This window comes from Triticum urartu, chromosome 1A, assembly GCF_056163025.1.
Source record: "Triticum urartu cultivar PI428250 chromosome 1A, HENAU_Tu73, whole genome shotgun sequence".
NCBI classification, from domain to species: domain Eukaryota; kingdom Viridiplantae; phylum Streptophyta; class Magnoliopsida; order Poales; family Poaceae; genus Triticum; species Triticum urartu.
The window spans coordinates 119,217,486-119,234,086 of NC_141873.1; the positions used below are offsets into that span (position 1 = coordinate 119,217,486).

Below are 16,601 nucleotides of genomic sequence, written 5' to 3' on the forward strand. Positions count from 1 at the left end.
GAGATTGATTTAAAGTCTTGGGCTCCAACTAAGCCAGATAAAGCATGCACGAGGTTCAGTAGTGTGTGTAGATTTGTTCGCAGGGCAAGGCTCAACATTAATCTATCGAGGTTTTGGAAGGCTGACACAGAAACACGGCGAAGGATATTCCGGGAGATCATAGATAACTTCAACATTCCAGAGCAGTGGAGAATGCAGGTGGAACAAGCTGCACTGGAGAAGGCTAGGGACGCTTGGAGAAACTGGAAGCACGTGTTATACAAGAAGTACTTGAGTGAAGGCAAGGACCCAATCCCTGCATACCCCCAAATTACAAAGGCAGACTGGGCAAAATTCAAAAGGGTCAGGGCAACTAAAGAGTTTGATGAGAAGAGTTTCAAGCACTCGGAACTTCAGAAGAAGAACATACACCCCACCGTATGGGTGTGGAAGCATACTACGACATGAAACTGATATGGGACCAGGAGGACAAAGAAGCAATAGTGGCGGGTGGGAATCTGGCCTTTAGTGAAATCAGGGGCCAACGTGCCAGAGACTACTTGCGGGCACGTGCAAAGAGGCGTGATGACGGAACTTATTACTTTGAAAACTCACGTGACACCAAACTGTATCAAGTGATGTTAGAGGCTTCCAAGATCCCTGGAAGGTTCTACATGAACTCAGGGCCATGTGACATTCTGTCTGTTGCTCTGTAAACAAAAGAGCCCCCTGGCCGTGCAAGGGGTATGTGTGTTAATGTCCTGCACAAGAGGGCTTCCACACTCAGCAAAGAAGAGAGGCTCGGCATGAAAAAGCGATGAGTGAAATGAAGCAGAATGCATTGTATGAAAGGTTGAGGAAGGAGATTTATCCGGCTGTTCAAAAGGATGTTGAGGAGTCAATGATGATGCAAAAGAATCTAACATTGATAGATAGCCAGCAGATGGGAGGGGAGGGCATGGAGGATGTTGCTTATTGCGTGACAACACTACACAAGAGTAGATGTGCATCAGCTGACCCCTGCGACACTGAGACTGCAGCTGCTCGTGATGATGCTATATTTGATCTATCTAGAATGAAAGACAGACTGAAGGGCGTGCTTACACATTATGAAGGTACATTAAAATGTGCAACAGCTTTAGTTTTCCCACCCTTCTTGGAAGATGGCCTCTTGTTGGACAATGTGCCATTGAAACCGGGCTGTGTGAAGTGCTACGTGAGTGAAGTAAAGCCTGGATTCAATCAATTTGCCCTAAATAATGTCCTAGGAGACTTCGATGAGCAAAGGACCTTGGGAGAAACACTGTTACATCATATCCAGTGGCCACGAAAGGAAATAGAGTTCATCGATGAGATCCTTAAAGCCCCGCCGAGAGCAACCACTGTCACCCCTCAACCGGTGACGCTCTCCTTGCCACAGCAACTCTCGCGGGCTGATGCATCAACCTTTGATCAGCCGGCCTAAGTTTGTGGCATACAGGCCATGTCATTCTCTGCCCCAAAGCAGCCAGTGGCAAGGCCTACAACTGCTGAAGACGCACCACCGGTTCAGATGCCGGCCGTTGAAGCAGCGGGGGGAGACCCAGCTGCAGCACATGCTCAGCAGACCAACCTGGTGGAACGGACTGCTAAGCAGTCTAATGCTTCGGGACCGCTTGCTAAGCAGTCTGTAGGTCTAGAACTGACTGCTCATCAGTCCGTCGGTCCGCAGTCGTGTGATCAGCATACCAATGCGTCAGCACTTCCTGCTCAGAGCCAAAACAAGCATATATGGATAGTCTAGTTAAACTGATCTTACTGATATTGTAATTGGGAAGAAAATGATGAATGCAAACCTTCTTAGAAAAGGTCTTTGGACAATCTGCTAAAGTATCATCCTCTGCATTCAGTTTTGCATGAAAACTATTGAGAAGAGATTTGTAGAAGGACCAATTCATAGGTACTCCCTTCGATCCATAATCCTTGCTGTCGTTTTAGTTCAAAACGACGACAAGAATTATGGAATGGGGGTTGTACAAAATACTGAAACGAAAATAAAAACTGTTCCAGCGGATGGTGCTTCATTTGTTTAGGAAAATAAGTGCAGCAAATCAGGAACATCTACTTGTCCTAATATAATTATCGTTCAGCAACACAATGCAAGCAGAATGTCAGATTTCCACCTTAATTTCAACTTGGGCAAAGTGTTGATGGTTTTCACCTAGTATTGAAGTTGACAAAACCATGCCCCAGAATTACAATGTTCCAGTTTACAGGAATCGTCGCAAGAGTATACACAGATAAATAGGAACATTTACCCACAGAGAACATTGCAAAATTAATATACCCACATTGCACAATGAATCTGAATGGAAGATTAGGACACACACGCACGCACACATGATTTTCTTCAAGACAAGAGAGTGTTGCTGATTAATCATGGGGATAATAGAAGAACAAGAAACATACATCATAGTGTTGAGCTAGGCGATGAAATGGTTGGCCTTGACCAGGCGCTTGGTGCCGAAGCTGGCCTTGCCCGGCTGGAGGGGGAACCGTATCGCCTTGGTCGACGCCGGAATCACGGCCTGGCCCGTGGCAGCCTTGGCTTGCGCGGGCACTGGCTCGGTCGACGGCGGCTCTGAAGGGCCTGTCTGCATCGGCCGCGGCGGCGAGTGATGCGGAAGCTGAGGTCCCGCGTGTCAAGCAATACAGAGAGACAGAGGATGTGAGGATTGGGAACTCACCTTGGCCTGATGTCCTCTCGACGTCTCCATCTGTTGCTGTTTCCGGCGGTTCACGCTCGTCGGCGAACAAGGAGGGAAGGGATGGAGCGCAGGCCGAGGGCGGAGGAGATGGAGCTAGGGGGAAGATGGAGGGCACGAGCGTGGGGGAGGAGGGCGGCGGCGGTAACCTAGCTGGGAGGAGTCGCTTGCCCAATCCGACGCTCGAGGAAATTACATTTTGTTTCTTTCTTCATTCGATATACAGTGTGGCTCTCTCGTCATTGGCTGAGCCGCTGTGATGATGTGGCATAGGCGAGGGGGCGCCGTTTGTGCGATGAAATCATATTTTGTTTCTTTCTTCATTCGATATACAGTGTGCCTCTCTCGTCATTGGCTGAGCCGCTGTGATGATGTGGCATAGGCGAGGGGGCGCCGTTTGCGCGACTAGTAATGGGGTCAATTCTTGTGTATATTGAAATTTATAGACAAAATCAAATACACACGGGGAATCCTCCTGCGAGCGGAATGCGGAGGCGCAGCGATGCGAGAGAGAAAAACACTGCTGCTTGCTGTCTCGCACGTATGCTGCTGCCGGCCAGGAAGGGGAGGAAGTTCAGGCCCACTCGGAGCATACTTGATGCGGTGCCGCCAGGGCCGACGCCGACTGCGGGACGGCGACGGTCTTCCGGCGGACAGCGGTGCCGCCGAAACTGGTACGCGGCGCTGCGGCCCCGTCCTCCACGACGGCGGCGACCGACGAGAGCGGTCGCGGCCGGCCCGTACACCGGCGGCTGCAACGGGCGACCGGTAAATCCAAATCGCGGAACCCTCGACTTCGTTGTCCTTTTTCTTTAGCAATATGGGTGAATCGTGTTTGAGATTCTAAGGTTTGGCAAGGTTATTCACTAACTAAATTGCCTAAATAGCACAGATCGTATGCAATACATCCAGCATAGAATGCACACAAAACGACTTAACAGAGACTCCTGCCGGCTAGTCCTAGTATGAAATAATTGTGGGATCAGTCTCTCCTAACATGTCATCCTTGGATGCTTCCCTCAAAGATAATTAACAGAAGATATATGCTTACAAATTGCAGTGATTATGGACCATAAAAGCAGGTCCATACAAATATACATGGGATCAGTCTCCCAAAATATAATTCTTAGATGCATTGAAGATAAGTTGCAGAAAATAAGTTACAAATTGCAGTGATTATGGACCATAGAAGCAGGTCCATCATAATGTTATTCTCATCGAGTACCATATCTTAACCTTAATCGGCACTGCTTTGCCTTCAGACTGGGATATAGTTTAAGGTGATTGGTGACCTTCATGCAATAGCTTGAAGCAGTCTTGGTATTGGGGGTACTTCAAGTTCTAACAAACCGCCGAGGATTTGAACCACTTCTCCCATGGTCGGTCGATTGGATTCGCCATCTTGGATACACCAGCAAGCCACCTTGCAGACCCTCTCAACTTCATCCAAGTTAACATCACCATGCAACTTGTCATCCAACAAGCCCACAACGTCCCCTGCTAGAAGTTTCCTTGCAACTTGAACCGGGAAATATGCCGAATGATCACCACTGCTGCTATTCTCCTTACATGTATTGTTGCTCCGACCTGATACTATTTCAAGCAACATCATGCCGTAGCTGTAGACATCCACTTTTGGTGTAATGGCTACTCCACTGATCCATTCAGGTGCAAGATAGCCTATAGTTCCTCTAAATGTAGTCAAAACTCTGCTAAAATCCCTCCCTAGAAATTTGGCCATACCAAAGTCTGCAACTTTAGGTACAAATGAGGTGTCCAGAAGTATGTTCTGTGGCTTGATATCACAGTGTATGATACAATCCCTGCAACTCTCATGCAAGTATGCTAATCCTCTTGCAATTCCAAGGGCTATTTGGTAACGGACACTCCAGCTTAGTACCTTTGTGTTGCTGCGGAAGAGATGTGCATCGAGGGAAAGATTTGGCATGTATTCATACACAAGCAGTCTCATACTGCCCTTGCAGCAAAAGCCAATTAATTTAACCAAATTGATGTGTTGGATGATTCCAACTGAACTCACTTCGGCTCTGAATTCCTTCTCTCCCTGACGGACACCATCAAGCCTTTTCACCGCAATAGCTGTAGAGTCAGTCAGTAACCCCTTGAATACAGATCCAAAGCTCCCTCCCCCTAGCTTCTCTGAGAAATTTTTGGTTGCATGTTGCAGATCAATGTATCTGAAAGCTACAATTCCATTGCCACCTTGTGCATTATTGTACATGCCGGTAGTGTGCTTTCTCTTGCTCCTCCATATTAGTAGAAACCACATGACAACTGTCAACAAAAGCAAAGCAACGACACTTGCAGCAGTAGTAGCCCAAATAACCCCCTTCCCTCTCTTTGTATTTGTCCAACTTTCTGCATCCTTGACAGAGATGCGTAAGTAGAGAACCTCTTCATTTCTAGTAGTTCCGATATCGCCTTTTTTTATGTTAAGCAAGTCATCATACCAGAGGGAGCATCTGTCGCTGTAGGAATATGCAATGCAAGAGCAATCATCTAGGCAAGCTTGTGCACAATGGTCTATGCTCCCAGCAGCTTCTATAACTATGGGCATTGCAGGCAGTGTGACCTTTGTCATGGGGTAGAACTTGTCAGTTGTTGCATTTCTGCTTTGGTTCCTGGCACCGCAGTCCAGTGACACATTTCTTATGCACCCGCCAGACCGGTCCTCTATCTCCCAATCCTTAGGTGACCTTATTGAGAAGCCCTTCAGGCAATCACACACTTGGGCTGTGTTGCTGTTGCAGATTGTGAATGGTCCACATGTAGCATAGACATCACATTGATCTTTAGGCTGGGTGAAGACCGTCGCCCAATCTTGTGAACTTTCAACCCAGATGAGTTGCTTTTCCTGTCCAGTAATGTCCAAAAGGCTAACAGATATCAGCTTGTCATCTGTTACATTTTTTATGAAGTACTCCTCTTTGTCATTGTTGACAAATTTAAAGGTAAAAAGATTGGCTCCATTCATTTCTGGCATCGAGTTGAAGTAATGACCATTCCATTCTCCACTAGAGTAATATACTATGGACGAGTTGCATAGTTTATAGAGGAATTGGCCAGGACCAGTTGTATCTAATTCCACACAATAACGGCCAGGAGCTGGATCAATCAAGCTCTTCTTGGAAACGAGGTGACGAGTCAAACCGGTGACCTTATCCACGCCTTGCTTTGCACCAGGGAGCAGACCATCAGTAGGGTAATCAAAGCTCTGCCATATGACGTTGGATGAGTTAGATGCATCTCCTAAGATGAGGTTCCCATTGTCCATGAGCAGAACTGTAGTGTTCTTGGCGGTGATATTAGCATGGGTCGACCAAATTGTTGATTTGGTGTCTTTATCTAAGATGACAAGGTTACCATCATCGGAGATCGTGAGCTCCGACATTTCAAGGTTTACAATTGGTTTGTCCCTATTCGCAACCCACACTGGGGTTAACTTGGGTATCTTACCAAACCATAAGCCTATGTACCAGTGAGCGGGAGTCTGCTGGGAGGAGTACTCACTGCCTGGTTGGAAGAAGCCGAGCACGAACTTGCCATTGCGAGAGACAAGCTTGTCATCGCCGGTGAGGCGATCACCGGCTAAAATCGTGCTTCTTGCTGCAGAACATGGGGCGTGGAAGGCGGAGATGAGAAGTATGAATAGGATGGCAACAAGAGGCATTGTGGTTGTCTGGTTGAAGGTTGGATGCGGTCCCGGGTCATGTTTTAACATCTGGAGGTGAAGAGTCTTGGCCTCTTTGGGCGGTGGACTATAACTTGACATTGTGGCAAAGTTGGGTGGCTGTGGACTAGGACTGCCGATTGGTGCATCCATTCTGAAATCTGGAAGAGGAGAATGTGGACTAGGACTGCCGATTGATGCATCCATTCTGAAATCTGGAAGAGGGGGACGACGACATGGACGAAACGCATCACGCATGTCATATGAGCGGGCAGAGCATAACCACATGGGGGTTGCAGGTAGAATATTCTACTGTGCTGCTCCGTGGTCAGGTTGGGTACCAGGGAAAGCCCCTATGACTGATGTGGACTATAGAATGGTCTAACTGGTCAAACAAAATCTCCCAGAATATAGGGTCTTTTCACATTGTTGACAGGAAGAAGTGTAGAAATTTTGAACTGACCACTTCCACATGAACAATGATGGTCCATCAAAGAGGCACGTCAGTTTAACTGCAAGTAGTTACATATGTGTCCTACTTGGATAACGTACGCCTCAAAATTTGACAAACCGTTGAGATTTTATGGAAGGAAAAGATGGTATATGTTATGGCGGGCATATACTACAGCCCAGGCAGTTAGGGGTCTGGCCCAGTTATCTTATCGTTATTAGGGGCTTAGCCCAGTTATCGTATTCGGAGATTATATAAACTCATGTAAAGACTCGAATAACAATGCTCATAGCATAGCCAAGTTTGCTCATTCTTTAGGTCAGGGGCGCCACGTGTGGCTTGGCCAACCCCATGATCCGAGATGTATTCCACGTTCTGTGGCTTATGAATGAATAAACTTGGTTCCCCTCAAAAAAAAATGTAAAGACTTGTTTGAAGTTAAGCAGAAGCAATCATATTTGCTCGGCTTCTTGAAGGGAGCCAGGAGACCTAACCCTACTCGCCGCCTCCTGCGCCCTCTCTCTCGTGCGTGCGCGACGGCGCCCCAGCGGCGGCAACCTCGTCTTCCTCCACGCCAAGCCTCCTTCCACCCTACAACCTACGAGCTAGACCTGGTAGAATCCCAACTCCTATCAATGTATCAGGTGTCTCAGGCTCGATCATGTCCGCGCCACCGCCCACCCCCTCCCTTCCGCTGCCGATTGCCTCTTCGTCGCCGATGACCACCGCGTCCAGCGCCATGTCCCTGACCGAGCCGGTCTCATCCGCCGCCTGGATGCCACCCGTGCCCGCCCCCGCCGTGCTCACCCCGGAGGAGATGATGGCGGCGCTCCGGGACCTGACTCAGGCGGTCCAAGGCACCTGCACCTTCCTCGCGGGGCACTATGGGCTGCAGCCGCCCGCCCCCGTCACCACAATCACGGGGCCGCAGTAGCTCCCGCGGCAGCCGCCACCACCGGCGACCTCCGTCGCATCCATCATGCCGCTGCCACAGCAGCAGCCACCGCCGCCGCCACCAGCGATCTCTGGGCCGAGCCTTCCGTCAACGGCGCCCGGGGTGCCCATCCACCAGTTCCATTTTCCTGCGTCACCATCTCCACTGCCGGCCTGGCTCGCCGGGTCCATCGAGCCAGTCTACACGATGGCCTCAGAACAACTGCACGTGCTGTCATCGCTGGCGCCGCCCCCGACCATGCAGTTTGGCGGGTCCTCGGGTGCCGCGGGTCCCTACGATGGTGTGGATGGGAACCTTTTCCATGGCGGTACTTTGCAGTCCGCACACTCGGCGTCGTCGTCCTCGCGGTTCCGCGCGGATGACACATACCCGCCCGTCATCCACGCCCAGCCACAACCGAGATTCTCCAAGCTGGAGTTCGTGACCTACGACGGCACCGTCGACCCCCTGAATTGGCTCAACCAATGCGACCAATTTTTTCAGGGGCAGCGCACGCTCGCGTCCGATCGCACCTGGATCGCCTCCTATCATCTACGAGGTGTCGCCCAGACGTGGTATTACGCCCTCGAGCAGGACGAGGGCGGCATGCCACCATGGGAGCGTTTCCATGATCTGTGCCTCTTGCGCTTCGGTCCGCCTATATGCGGGAACCGTCTGGCGGAGCTTGGGCGCCTTCCGTTCCTCACCACAGTGCAAGACTTCGTCGACCGCTTCCAGGCACTGGCGTGCCATGTCCCCGGCGTTTCGGCTCGTCAGTGGGCTGAGCTCTTCGTCGACGGCCTACCGGACCACATTCGCGTGGACATGAAGATGCGCGGGCCACAGGACCTCCGGACGGCCATGTACCACGCCCGCGCGGTGGCCATCCAGCAGGCGTCACCGCCCGGGCCGCTGGGCCGCCACCCTGGCCGGAAGTTCCCGCGCAGGGTCGGCCTGCTCAAGCTTCCGCGGCGCCCCTCGCCGCGACCGCGGCGCGCCCTTTCCGCCGGCTCACCCCGGCCGAGCAACTCGAGCGTCGCCGCCAGGGTTGTGCTTCAACTGCGACAGGCCCTACGTGCCCGGCCACGTCTGCCCGCGACTCTTCTACCTGGAGGTTGCGGACTACATTGAGGAGGACACTGCCGCCGCCGGGCTCGGCGACCTGCCCGCCCTAGCTGACGCGGAGGTGTTTGGCGCCCATTGATCACCTTGAGGAATTCCGCAAGCGCTTCCCCGCCTTCCAGCTCGAGGACGAGCTGTTTGTGCAGGAGGGGAGAGATGTTATGGCCGGCATATACTACAGCCCAGGCAATTAGGGGCCCGGCTCAGTTATCTTATCGTTATTAGGGGCTTAGCCAGTTATCGTATTTGAAGATTATATAAACTCATGTAAGGACTTGTTTGAAGTTAAGCAGAAGCAATCATATTTGCTCGGCTTCCCGAAGGGAGCCGAGAGACCTAACCCTACCCGCCGCCTCCTGCGCCCTCTCTCTCTCGCGCGCGCACGCGGCGGCGCCCCAGTGCCGGCGACCTCATCTTCCTCCATGCCAAGCCCCCTTCCACCCGTACAACCTACGAGCTAGACCTGGTAGGATCCCAGCTCCTATCAGTATACCATGTTCATTTGCAAATAGTAGTAGCAAAAATACAGTCATTTGCGCATTGTACATAAAAGACAAGAGATGAGTGACTGGTATAACAATTATGTAATTCACAGAATTGTTATTTTGGTATTTTTCACAAGTTATCATATTCACATATCTTTTGCAGGGAGACCAATAGCATGGTGTCAATCCTTGAATGTATATTCTCTCTTTATGCGCCAAAAGGTTGTTTATTTTGGTATTATCCACAAATGAACATTTTTTTCATGAACTTCCGCAGGGAGACTTGATAGCACGTTGTGCATCCATGAATATATTCTCTCGCTCTCTTTTGCACGGAGCAGTGAACACAGACAATCTGATATATGTATAAGCTGGCAGGCAAGTCATGGCCCATGGAAGTTCAAAGCGTAGCAATCAATCTCTTTAGTTTTGTTGCACTTGAACATTTCCATAGTTAGGTCAGAAGACAGTTCCCTGGCAAGCATTACCCTTGTTGCAACATGGAAGCGTTTCTGCACATCTACCTTCCCCTGGCCTCTATGGCTACCCAGTTTCCACATATGTGTTAGTGTTATTGTTGTTGGGAACAATGTCTTTCATATTGTACATGCACCATACAGATAAAATGCAGAGCTCTCATCACATGTTCCCCATGTTTATATGTGGTCGATTATTACGCAGCACCAGATCAGTTTCTCTCGAATGCTGCTGCTATTCTATGTTGCAGAATCTGATCCATTGTGCCGGTCTTTGTTTACCTCCCCCAGTCTTGCATTTCTGACAGCCACTCAGGACTCCTCAGCCCTACCTCCCCACCGGTGCTGCTCTACTGCTACCAGTTAGGATTCGAGGGTGTGAGAGCAGGGCATCTGCTGTTCCCTATTAAACGAAGGGCACATTTTCTCACCCAAAAAATGGCACATAATCTGCACCCATCTCATCTCACAGGTAAGTATCAGGGGAAAAGTCTCCTAAACTGCACAATTCCATTATGTAGAAGCTGGTACGACCCCCCACAGCACAAACACTGGTCATGAGAGGTTAGACTCCATATGCTGTACCATTACATAGATACAAATCCAGCTCCGACTTTATTCTTTCGCTTTACAGATTACATTTGATCATTCGGTTGCACTTATTCCGATCTTACTCGTACCCACCAGAATACAAGGTGGGGGTCATACTTTGCTGTTCATCATAGCTGGAGGCAGAAGAAGAATTACAGCCGAGATTTCGCTACCGCAGCAGGTTTGAAGCTCGCGATCCCGGTGATTTCTCTTCCGGTCACAAGGCTGTTGATGTCGTAGGTGCCCTCATATGAGTAAATCGGTTCCAGATCGCAGAAGGCCTGCAAAGGTTGAGATAGTTATGATCAATGTTTCTTTACTAGACACCAAGAAATGGAGAAAATCAAGTGGTTTATGAAGTGCTGTGGCTAACAATAGGCCATTCATCAGCCTGTGAGAAACTACCATGTTCGGAGATGATCAAATGGATATTAAATGTTAGCACTTTTTACCTTTGCTACTAGAAAATCAGCCAAAATTCCATTGCCGCCCAATAGCTCTCGGCCCAGAGAAACTACCTCCCTTGACTTGCTGGACGTCCATGCCTGAATTCAAACATTGATCAGTACACTGTACATGTCAAGACACCATATGCGACTTAAACAAAGAGACCATTGGCTAGCTACATAGCAATTTACGGACCTTGCCCAAACTAGCATGGCCTGGTGTCATTTTGCCTGACTCATAGAGCTTGCACAAGCGCCAGCCGACAAGGAGCATGGCCTGGATGTTACCAAGCATCCGAACAAGCTTTTCTTGGTTGAGCTGAAAGGCTGCCAGGGGAGCTCCAAACTGCTTCCTTTCTTTCAAATACCTATCCAGTGGCAAATGTGCAAAGTCAAATAGGTATAGACCAGTACAAAGATAATTGTAAATTGATGAAGGATAGGTGAGGTTCGGACCGATGGCACATGTCGTAGACGCCCATCGATATGCCAATTGGCTGCCAAGCCACCATAATACGTGACATTGCTAGGACCTATTTCAGCAGTCCAAGAGTAAATAAGAACTAAGATAACATCACCAAGCAGCAACTCCAATCGGTTAACAAAGAGCAGGGAAGTTGGGGGTGGCAGGTACCTTGCTTATATCCTGAAATGAATTGATGCCTGTTAATCTGTCTTCTTCTGGGACAAATACTTTATTCAGAAGGATATCGCCATTCTGAACCATTCTAAGTCCAATTTTGTTTTGAATTTTTGTGGCTCTCAAACCAGGCGCTCCCTTCTTCACAATGAATCTGAAGAAAGTGTATCAGATTCATCATTCACAAGCAGGGTAGTTCTGCATTAATAAGCAGAGAAATAACTTCATACTGACATGTATTCCCTCTGTAAACTGATATAAATATCTTTTAGATCACTGAAGTAGTGATCTAAAAGATCTTATATTACTGTAGTTTACAGAGGTAGTACATGATATTAACACAATGCTATCAACAGTAGTCCAAAACAAGATGATTACCCGTTTAGTTGCTTTGTGTCTGCATTCCTAGCCAAAATTACAAGCACATCTGCAAACGTGCTGTTACCTATCCAGCGCTTTTGGCCATCTAATTGCCAACCGCCAGGTACCTTAAAAATCATAACATGATAAGGTAGTGAAGAAAAAACTTAAATTTTCTCAAATACAGTAATAAATATTAAACCTTGGTTGCTGAAGTTTTCAAGGAGCTTGCATCACTTCCATAATCTGGCTCTGTTAAAGCCTACAGAAACCGGACACACTCTTAGGAAGAGGAGATAATGATAATAACACATTGCATATTGTATATATAAGCTACTGGATAATGTGACTCACCCAGCAACCAACAGTTTTAAACTGAGCTAACGATGGTAGGTACTTCTGCTTTTGAGCCTCTGATCCACAAAGGGCTGTTCTTCACACATACAGAATTAAAACACGAGCTCAAGTAAGTTGTTGTTGGTCAAAGTCAAACAGAATATCAAACATAATCTTTTGAAAAAACCCAACAACTTTACCAATTGTGGACATTGCCAAAGAGGAGTGCACTAGAATAAATGTAGAGCAGCTTGCATCAACCCGTGCAACTTCTGCTATAGAAACGGCACTCGCTGTAAGCGAGAGTCCTGGGCACCCATATCCCTGTAACGCCACAAAGTTTGTGAAAAACAAATTCTAACATTGTACATGTACAAATCCAACATTACATAGTACAGCACGAATAGAAGATTGAGTAGTTTGTACCTTCGTTGTACTTCCAGCTAAGCCAAGAGTTGCAAGTTTCGGAATGGCATGAAATGGGAATTCTGCCTTCTCCCAGTACTGCAAAAGCAAAATAACAAAGTTTTTGGCACATCAGCCATCAGTTTGTCACAACAGCTACTACAAAAAGAGTAGGCATCTAACATGACAAGACAAAACTAGCAGCAGTATGTACTACAAAGTTTCAGTATGAAGACATGTTGCACCATAACATTAGTCCAGATTATATGTTATTTCTCTGAGAACATGAAACGAAATAGGAAATGTCTGTAGCAAGAACATACTTCGGTCATAATGGGTGCAATTTCTTTCTCTGAAATAGCACGGACTTTCTTCCTAAGCGCCTTCTCTTCACCGGTCAGCAAATCATCAAGCTGGTAGTAGTCCGACACTGCAAAAAAACAATTAGTGAACTTACAATTAGTCCGACACTGCACAGTGCATAATTCAAATGCTGTAGATTATGTTGTAACCAAAATCTGCAGGAAAAACTGTACAATGTTGAATAATATAACTGACACAGAAATTAATGAATCTAGTACACTGTAAGCAGGTGAAAGATTGTGAAACAAGAGGAACAAGTGCCTTCTTTTGCTCTTTAATTTTTGTGAGTGGATACAACTACTTTCTGACAAAAATAACATGTCCATTTCTGCTTGGCGCTGCAAGGAAAAGTTGCTAATTAATTGTATACATTGTGAAAGCGCCCAACCCGGTGATCAATAAGTCCAAGACAAGCATTCTTAAACGCACAAGCAAAAAATATAATCACGTTTACCTTAGTGAAAATCCAGATCATTCTTGTAAATTTGCTCTTTATTAGTCTGTTGCAGTGTGCAAATGGAAAACTACCCCATATTTTAGACTGAAAATGACATTAAGGAACTCCTACTATCATTGTGGACAGGTGCAAAAGCAAATAAGTTTCACTAACGTCAATTATACGAACATAACTAAATCACAAACACGGTTCCACCAATATTAACCGAAAATTCAAAACACATTTCCAGAATTTGGGTATCCAATAAAGCGCTCCTAACCCTCGTTTTCTCAAGAGCACGCTGGATTCTTTCCAGTGTAATGATAACCTCAAAGTGATGAACAGAACAGTGGACCCTCCTCTCCAAAGAGACAAATAAGACAGTTCACCTAACAATTGCTCTACGTGACCCCCAAAATACAACCATCTTACCCAATGGCGTACCCAGGGGGTGTGCCAGTGTGCCATGGCACACCCAGATTTTTGGAAAACATTTTTTCACCATGTAAGAATTAGCTTATTTTTAAGGCCCATGCAAGCTAATTGAAATAGACTTTATTTTTTTTGAAGTGTGCACATCCTCCATTTTATTTCTAGGTCCGCCACTGATCTTACCACTACGTACAACCAAAACCAGCAGCTAATTTAAACCGAAAAAGATGGTCAAAGAACAAAATCAATGAAACGGAACGGGGGATCTCACCGGCGGGCGGGAACAGGGACGCCGGCGTGGCCTGCGGGAACGCGAGCGCCACCTCCAACGCCGGTAGCCCTACTTTCCCTCCGTCCTCGTTCCTCCCTTCTCCGCCGCTTCCGCCTGCACGACACCAGCGCACGAAATCAACACCCCCCCAGAATCAGAAGCCGCTCAATCCGCGCGGGAAACCCGGACGCCCCGGAGCTCAGTCCGCCGCTCACCTCGCAGGCTCCCCATAGCCGCGGCGCAACCGAGAGCTAAAGTGGGCTCCTCTCCTCTCCTCTCCTCCGGGGATCCGAGCTTCTCTCGATCGAGGTGGAGGAGTAGTTGGGAAGGGGGACAGAGACGAAAAGCTTCGCAGGAGAGGAGCTATCCGGCCATTTCGAGAGTTAATAGACGGTACGCTAACTGAGCTGGCGGGGCCCACAAGTCACTGACGCAACTTCATTGTTGCCTGATCGGCATGACGTGGCAGGCGGCCGGCCAGCGGCGAGGGATTTGCGTGTACGCGACGTTGTGTGTATGGGTCACTGACAAATGAGGTCAGAGCTCGAGTGGACTCCGGATGTCAGTGCAGTTTCATTCGGTGTGTGGTACGGCATGGTCTCTCGGTGCAAGCAGAGGCCATCGGATTTGAATCAGACGGCGCATCCCTTCCGTGAAACTTTCCAAACATTCTACAGAATTTACCGCGTGAAATACACCATATAGATCTTATACTCACTCCGATCTTTTTTACTCCGCGTACAAGATTTGTTTGAAGTATACGCATAACTCAGAAACGGAAGAGGCTGAGATCACCTCCCCCCCCCCCCCCACACCCCCCACCCCCGCTCGCATCGCCTCTATGGTGACTCGAGGACAACCCTAGCTGTCGTACCTTCTCCCCGCCGCGCCGCCGCCAAAGGCCTAGCCAGCGAAACGCTTGCTGGTACCTGTGAAGGCGGCAGCGAGGCCTTTTCCCTCGGCGCGGCAATGTCCTGTTGTCTTTCAGGCCCCCGCTCCGTCGGTGGCTGCCGCTCCTCGCCTCCACCCCCCCCCCCCCCGGCACACACACACACACTTCCGGTCGGCTGGCTGCCCGTGCCTTGCCCTGGCGAGGCTCCTCGTGCCCTCCTGCTCTCGCACCAGATCTGACCGAGTTGGAGGCAGTGGCCTCCTTGGCTGGCTCGGGCACCCCACCCTTGTGGTGGCGTCATAGCGGCGATTTCCTATCCAAGCTTGTCACACGTTTAAGAAATTTCGGAGTGATAGCGTTGGATTATATCCAGCCAGCTAAAAATCTGGCAGATCCCTTTACTAAAGGGCTAACATGTGTTGTGATAGAAAATGCATCGAGGGAGATGGGTACGAGACCCACATGAGTTGCCATAGTGGTAACCTAACCTATGTGATCGGTGATCATGTGAAGTAGGACCTAGGAAAACAAGCTAGTGGTTAACTGAGGAGAGTAACTTTACTAACCCTCTCCATTAGAGATGCAATACTCTCGGATAATGTATGGTGGGTTGACTACCGTCTTAATGTGTTCCAGAGCTTATATAAGTAAGCTGCTATCCTACGGAGTGATCTTTGGAGGAACACACTTACATGAGCCAATTGTTGGTCACATTCTATGCGATTGAGGTGATCTCTAGCAAGCTCATGAATAGGCCAGGAGTGTGACTTATATGCTGCACCCGAGGGGTCAGCTTACGGCAGCCTAGTACTGGTAAGACATTTGATGAAACTTCTTTATGCCAAATTGACAATTGAAGGCATAATTCATTGTTCAGTTGTGAAAGAATGTACCTACTTGCTCTAGGTGGATGTTCAACCTTAATAGGTCTCCACTGAAAATACTGGTATATCAAAACAGTGTTTGGAATAGAAGTCAACATAATGGCCTTCGAGATCTGGCGGGGGATTGTTGAAATGTAGTATGGGCTATAGGCCCATATAATAATTTTGAAAATGCTAAAGGCCCATGCGGGTTATATGACAATGGGTGTGGTGGAAAGTTTAGTCCCATACCGCTAGTGGAAGAGGAGTTGGACCTCCTTATAAGGGATTCTCTTCCACATGCTATTGGAGCTTGAGAAGAAAAGTGGTTTCCGCACGCACTACAGGAATCAGCTACTTTGCCGTCCGCCACGGCGGACGGCAAAGGCATGAACGGCGGACGGCAAAAGGCTCCGGCAAAGTAGGCTTCGGTAAACAGCTACTTTGCCGTCCGCTACTGATGGCAAAGTCTTTGCCGTCCGCCGCAGACGGCAAAGAGAGCTCGGCAGACGGCAAAGAAGGCGGACGGCAATAATTGCGCTATCAATCCGTTAAGTGGCTAACGGCAGGCCTTTGCCGTCCGCCGCTGACGGCAAACTTTCTAGTGTCTTTGCCGTCCGCCGTGTGATGTCATCTACACGTCACTACATGGCATGTTCTTTGCCGTCTGCCACTGATGGCAAA

The 16,601-nt window shown here is 48.5% G+C and overlaps 1 protein-coding gene, 1 long non-coding RNA gene and 2 pseudogenes across 2 annotated transcripts; 2 read left to right on the plus strand and 2 right to left on the minus strand.

The window, feature by feature from the left end:
* The first annotated feature begins 2,335 nt into the window (after nt 1-2,335).
* On the plus strand, nt 2,336-10,050 carry LOC125550422 (uncharacterized). The gene is made up of 2 exons (XR_007301632.2): nt 2,336-3,491; nt 9,684-10,050. It is a non-coding gene; the product is annotated as an uncharacterized LOC125550422 (long non-coding RNA).
* Nucleotides 4,018-6,414, minus strand: LOC147990311 (G-type lectin S-receptor-like serine/threonine-protein kinase At2g19130 pseudogene; annotated as a pseudogene).
* On the plus strand, nt 7,359-9,563 carry LOC147990312 (uncharacterized; annotated as a pseudogene).
* Nucleotides 10,051-10,474: 424 nt separating the features above from the next.
* Nucleotides 10,475-14,585, minus strand: ACX4 (acyl-CoA oxidase 4). The gene is made up of 13 exons (XM_048713415.2): nt 14,378-14,585; nt 14,163-14,276; nt 12,984-13,090; nt 12,682-12,759; nt 12,456-12,579; nt 12,274-12,347; nt 12,122-12,181; nt 11,938-12,047; nt 11,554-11,713; nt 11,376-11,452; nt 11,116-11,287; nt 10,926-11,018; nt 10,475-10,754 (listed from the first exon to the last, which is right to left on the minus strand). The coding sequence occupies exons 1-13, from the start codon at nt 14,391-14,393 to the stop codon at nt 10,626-10,628; spliced, it is 1,314 nt and encodes a 437-aa protein (XP_048569372.1). The 5' UTR covers nt 14,394-14,585; the 3' UTR covers nt 10,475-10,625.
* Nucleotides 14,586-16,601: the final 2,016 nt, after the last annotated feature.